Raw genomic sequence first — 6,695 nt, forward strand, 5'->3', positions numbered from 1 at the left:
CGGACCTCACCTCCTCTAGGGGGGTCCTCACCTCCTCTAGGTCCTCACCTCCTCTAGGGGGTCTGGGGGGATGCTCCCCCGGGAAGATTTTTTTTTAAATATTGAAGTTGAAAGCATCAATCTGGTGCACTTTGAGAGCAACATGAAGAGATCTATGGATACCTCTCAGCACCCATATGAAACAGAACTGTAAACAGATTTTCTTTTTCTTTATGGATATTTTACAAATCACTCCCCTTTTAAACTGTATTCTTGTTTTACTGCCTATAGTAGGCTATTTCATACCTGTTTTTCATTTATTCTCTTATTGTTTGTATAACTATAATGATCATATGAAGGTGTGCCGCGGAAATAATCTTTTGAATAATTTGTGACAAAACTGTTCTAAACACTCAGAGTCCTTTAGCTCACCTGAGCCCCTCAGTCTGAAGGAGAGGACTCTCCTCCAGCTTGTTGTGGAAACAGCTCCTTATGTCCGTTAGTGCAGCTAGCTAACCAGATAGTAACATCAAGGTCCCCGCTAGCACCGGTCCCTCTCTCTCCCTCTCTCCCACTCTCTCTCCCTCTCTCTCTCTCTCTCTCTCTCTCTCTCTCTCTCTCTCTCTCTCCCTCTCTCTCTCCCACACTAAATGCGCTATTGCCACACACACACACAGAGCCGAGCTTGAATGACACAAGCACACGTGTATTTCCATGCAACTCTCTGATTGATCTGGTGTCTTGCCTCTGTTGCGTTCACTGAACACGGGAAATTGCAGTCCTGCCGTTGTCTCTTGTGTCATGATGAGGTTCACGTAAAGCACGGTTAATGTATTATATTATTGAGGTGTCTCAAATATACGTTAATCAAGTGGCACCTGCTAACGGGGTGGTGGATGATAGGTTTACATCTAAAAACGTATTTTTCGAACATTATTATTTTAATTTAATTTTTCTTTCTTTTGTTACTTTTTTTTTAACGGTCCGCGATCTACCCGCACCACACTCGCGATCGACCGGTTGGCGACCACTGACTTAAAGGGCACTGATAAAACCAGGACAGATTTGATTACTCAGTAAAACACTGTTATTGAGGCAATACGTTATACGAGACAGATATAACATAAAGTTGAAGTAGGAGGAAAAAGAGATCTCAGTATATGTAACAACAATGTTTGTTATGTTACTGCCAGTATGTGTTTGTCCTTTGCACTATACACTTCTATTATGTGTTCTCCCCCTCACAGATCCACTTTAATCCAGGATATCCAGAAGGGCAGCAGAGGTTGTGAAAACACACAAGACGGTATGTAGAAATCTCATGTGCAGTTATGCTTTTAAAATAAAGTTTGCTTTTAACGCAGTGAATGATGAAAAGGAGATTAAAAATAGAGAAGGTTAGGAGGGGCTCAAAAGACGTTTGGCTGTCATCAGATGGCATGAAGGCTTTGAAAGTTGATTATGCACACTGCGTTGGCAAAATCCTCCTTTCTCTTTTCTAATCACATTTATGCCATCTCTGGAGAGAAATCTGTTTGATATTCAAGTCAGGAAAATGCCTTCTCTCGCTTTACAATTTCAATCCGATAGAAATGTAGCTTTCTCTGCTTTCTCATTGTCCGCTCTCCGTACAAAGTTACACAGTGGCACAAATGAGAAATTAAAGATATGGAATTGAAGTTTATGCCTCAATAACTTCAGACAGCATAGTAGGTGTTTAGTAATCGACATAAAGGAATCAGATGATAAAAAGGCTAAAAGGAACACTCTATAAAGTGATGATGGTTAATTACTATTAAACGGATAAGTATGAATATTCTGTGAGTGTCTTTAAAAAGCTCTCTTCATCGCTATCACTGGAGAAAAACGATAAATAAAGCCTGATTGAAAAAAATCCAGGAGTTATCACCTTCGAAAGAACCATTTTACACAATGTGTGAATAATCTGAAATGATTTCACAGTTTCTTTTAGAGAATATAAGATAAAAGGACTCCAGGTTATTTAGCGCCACAATAATAGCTTTAAGCATATGTTGATGATTATGTCGATATGATGTGACTCACTCTCGAGCATGTGTGTTGCAGACATTGTGGTGCGCGGCCGCTCTGTGCGTGTGGGCGATGACGTGCTGCTGCAGTGTGAGCTCAGCTCCAACCTGGCGACACCGCTCTGGACTCTGGACGGCAGCGAGCTGCAGGGCTACGGTCTCCACTCTGGATTCAGAACCGGCACCGACGGCCTGCTGATCATCGAGGCCCGGCGGCACCAGAGCGGCTTGTACACCTGCTACGCCGTCGAGAACAGAATCAAGGTCGCTCTGGTTGCCTACAATGTCACCATCCGCCTGGATCTTCCCCCTCCTCCACCTGTTGCACCAACTCAAGACACTTACAGTTTCTTCGCCACTCTGCCCGGACCCACTGAGCATCCCTTCACTGAGAGACCCCTCCCACCCAACCCGGCCCCTCTCCTCCCCCACTCAGATCTGCTCTCCCCCCGCAATATGGAGGCCATGTATCTATCCCTCATCACCATCCTCGGGGGCCTGTGTGTGGTCCTCACCGTGGTCCTTGTCTACGTTGGCTTCTGCCTGCGTGTGGGCAACCAAGGGAAGTACTCTCTACGAGCCGCAGCTTCTGCCTACCCCAACAATAAGAAGCAACACAGGAACAGGAAACAGCACAGAAACTCTGCCCACATGGAGCTGAAGACCATCTCAAGCCACTGTAACGGCAACGGCATTTGTAATGGCGGTTCAAAGCAGCACAACGGTGACATCCAGGACGGTGGCTTCCTGCAGATCGTCCCCGGTGAGGCCCATTTAACACCCAATAAGGAGCCTCCTCCCCCGGCCCCGCCTCTCCCACCCACCCCACAACATCCCTCTCCAGAGTGACTCTGGAGAGGGATGTTGTGGGGTGGGTGGGAGAGGCGGGGCCGGGGGAGGAGGCTCCTTATTGGGTGTTAAATGGGCCTCACCGGGGACGATCTGCANGGAGTACTTCGTGACCACAGAGCGTGAACGTTGTGATCAGCTGTTTTAGCGCAGTTCTCCAGTGGAGGGGGGGGAGTCTCCCTCCGCAGCCGGTTGGCGTAGTTTGAAGTATTATTTGAAGGATTAAAGNTTGCCGAGGAGCTCAACAAGATGTTAGAGAAGAGGAAACACACTCAGCTGATGCCCAGGCCGGACGAGAGCTCTGTGTAGAGAGCAGCTCCCCCTGTGGTGGGCAGACTGCTGAGCTCTTACCTGGTGCTGAAGTGCCTGTCATATGACTCATTATTGTAGAGGACTAACGCAATGCGAGAGTCATAACTAAATTCTTTAATTTGGATTTTCTTTTGTCCAAAAAGAGACATTTATTCTTTTTGAGCCGCTTGTCAACCTCAAAGGTCCCATGACACGGCCATTTCTACTGATCATAATTCCATTGTTGAGGTCTGCTAGAATAGATTTATATTGCGCAATTTTCCAAACTCACATCGGTTTCTCATACAGCATCTCTGTATAGTATGTGTATTCACTGAATGTCAATCTCTGTCCTAAACGCCTTGTTGAAGCTCCTGCCCCCCCCTCCCTGTGAGCTCTGATTGGTCAGCTCGCCCACTGGCTCGCTGCTGCGAGGAGCTGACAGTGTGAGCTGGCTTACTGGTGTGGTTTCCTGCTTGCTGTGAGACATCGCAAATGGATGCGAGAATGGGGGGGGTGCTGAGGGGGCTGCAGCAGCCCCATCTGCGAGGCTCCACTAGCACCCGCATCCCCCCCCCGCTCCCCCAAACGCCGTGCACCTACAGTGTAAGCGCGCCACAGTTTCGCTGCGCTACGAGGCTCCACTAGCACCCCCCCCAGCGCGTCACATTTCCACCGCTAAAAGAGTGTGTGTGTGAGGAGCTCAACGGATTAGTCCATTTGGACCAATGGGTCCATTTGGGTATGGGCACGTCACCATACCCAGGAAGAAAACAATGGAAAAAGATAAATCTCCAACGAGGCGTTCTGGGGCAGCATAGACAGGTATTTTCTGTGTTAGAGTTTTACTCGCTACAGGGTGTACTTTGAGGGTTTTTGACTCTGCAGACCGTTTACATGCATAAAAACCTTCATTGAAGGTTTTTATGCATGTAAACGGTCTGCAGAGTCAAAAACCCTCAAAGTACACCCTGTAGCGAGTAAAACTCTAACACAGAAAATACCTGTCTATGCNAGAGTGTAGGAATAACTCTGTTAAAGTAAAAGATCCTGGCGAATGTCAAAATGTTCGCTCAAGTAAAAGATAGAAAAGTATTTAATCATCAAATATATAATATACAATAATATATGATATGTTTTATAATGATTGGATCATGATAAGTGTTCTAATAGTCTGGTAAAGGTGCAGCTTACGTCTTCGATACTTTGTTATCTGCAGGGTTAGCTGGAGTAGGATTTTACTCACCAGGCATGGAAACTAAAAGTCGAATTTAACACTTGGTTATATTGCATACCTCATTCATAATCCACATCTGTGAACACGCTAACCCTACACGACAGACCGCCATATAATACCATGTAGTGGAGTTTAAAAGATTAGCATCATATTATAATAATTTTTATATGTTAATAGAAAGTACATAATGTTAAATACCACAAATGTGTACTTTATCAGTATGCTTTGATGATAAATTATTATACTAATCTCTACTAACATTCTACTCACTTTGCTTAAATAGAATGTACCACATCTATATACATAGCTCGGATCTTATACTTACAACACATTTTACTTACACTATAGTAATTTTGAAGTATCAGTCTAATTGCCCACTTTGTTGTTTCATTGCATTTATCATGAGTATATTTGGAATGAAAGTGATTGCATATACGATATTGATATTCTCTATGATATAGCTGCTTACACCCTGATTGTTGTTTTTGCTTCTATTATTTTAGGATCTCTTTAATGTTTGTTGATTTGGAGAATTTATTTCAAGAGCCATATTATAAGTGGGTTAACTACTATTCACTTTTCTTATATATACTTTTTAATATTGATTTTGGCATATTTAGTGGTGGAAATTAGTGGAGACCAAACCGCGCCATCTTGAGAATCTCCTCCGTCTGTACACACAACTGAAAGATTGACAATAAAGTTGCACTTTCACTAACACACGCATTTCAGGAAGAGTATTTCTGGAGATCTATACCGGTCCTTTTATCTGTGTCATGTTAGATGGCAAAGGACTTTGAGAAGCATATCCTTTAAAAGAGCGTAGATAATACTGAAAGCCATTACTTCAATTTTCTCCGGGGTACCTTTTATAGCAGCTTCTTAGAGCGGCAATCGTTATTACAAGATTACTGGTAACAAGGACCATGGGGTAGCTGCGAGGTATACTCTTGCAACGTGATTATTTATAACCATTTTAAATGCTTCAATAAGTAGGTTATTTTGGCAGGTCGATACTATATCAGAATAATATAACCCAACTAAGGATTATATCGCTACTCTCTAGCGTTTTTTTCATTCACAGGAATTCCTTTCTAATCCTTTTAAATGTGGTTTTTAGTTCTGCATCTTTATTTCAATTTTCATTTTGTCATCTTTACTATGAACGCGTTAAAGGATAGTGAATATGAAATATCCAACATTCACTGTCGACTTGGTCTTATCTCGAACAATCTCATCTACCAACTATAACAAAACCAAAAATAAGTATATCCCATGAATAATAGTGAACATGTAAGTGAGGTGTGCAGATATGGATATACATGCCCTTTGGTACTTTCCATATCATATAATGCAAAACAAAAAGCATTGAACATTAAATGCCATGTGTCACTTTTTAGATCTAAGCGGCGCTTCGCTTCAAAATGGCTTTTCAAACCCGGTTAAGAGTAAAAGAACCATATACAATATTATATGGATCAGCACGACTTACTATGAAGCAACAACATCAACTGCAAAACCAATCTTTCTATATTCAATTAAGTATACCTATTACATAGTTTTTCATTGAAACGGTCTTGAAAGGCGGCGCTCTATGATATCATTGTTTTATTTCTTACTCATTCTTCCACATTCAAATAATTTAAATGAGAAAAAAAACCTCTTGTTATGTGAATCACCCTGCTTGCTTCCAATGTCCTCTCCGTCATTAAATCTCACCTCTTAGAGGTTGGGATGTTTGAAAGTGCAGTTGAATGAGGCTACGATCCCATAGTCAGTGAATTTTGGGAACGGACAGTAGTGTGCGTATGGAAGCTAAACTATTAAAGGCCACCAACTCCGCATTTACAAAAAGCAGTCCTTTTGGGAATTAAAGGTCCCATGTCTTGCTTTTCTGGTTATTACCCGTCCCCTTGTGTGTTATGAAGGTTTTTCTGCATGTAAACGGTCTGCAGAGTCACAAACCCTCAAAGTACACCCTGTAGCGAGTAAAACTCTAACACAGAGAAGACCTGTCTATGCTGCCCCAGAACGCCTCGTTGGACATTTCTTGGTTATAGTGATGTATTTCGGGTATAGTAACGCCGTTATGTTTGGACCAATCCGCAGACTTCCTCACACACACACACACTCGGAGGGACGTTGCGAGGTTCGCTGCTGCAAGGAGCGGACACTGTGAGCTGGCTCACTGGTGTGGGGTCGGCGAAACAGCGAGACACCGCGGAACTCAGCCTGGGCACACACACAAACTCCCAGCCCGGCTGCGGGTGTGTGTGTGTGTCGCTGTGTCT

The 6,695-nt window shown here is 43.3% G+C and overlaps 1 protein-coding gene across 1 annotated transcript in view; it reads left to right on the plus strand.

Annotated features, from left to right (window-relative positions):
- The window catches only part of LOC104943176 (semaphorin-4G-like), a 36,249-nt gene extending 33,373 nt beyond the window's left edge, over positions 1–2,876 (plus strand). The window contains exons 14-15 of the mRNA XM_010768512.1: positions 1,227–1,285; positions 2,065–2,876. Of these exons, the coding sequence (XP_010766814.1) occupies positions 1,227–1,285; positions 2,065–2,876 (871 nt within the window). The remainder of the gene's footprint in view (positions 1–1,226; positions 1,286–2,064) is intronic.
- Positions 2,877–6,695: the final 3,819 nt, after the last annotated feature.

This window comes from Notothenia coriiceps, unplaced genomic scaffold, assembly GCF_000735185.1.
Source record: "Notothenia coriiceps isolate Sejong01 unplaced genomic scaffold, NC01 NC01_scaffold00005785, whole genome shotgun sequence".
Lineage (NCBI taxonomy): Eukaryota > Metazoa > Chordata > Actinopteri > Perciformes > Nototheniidae > Notothenia > Notothenia coriiceps.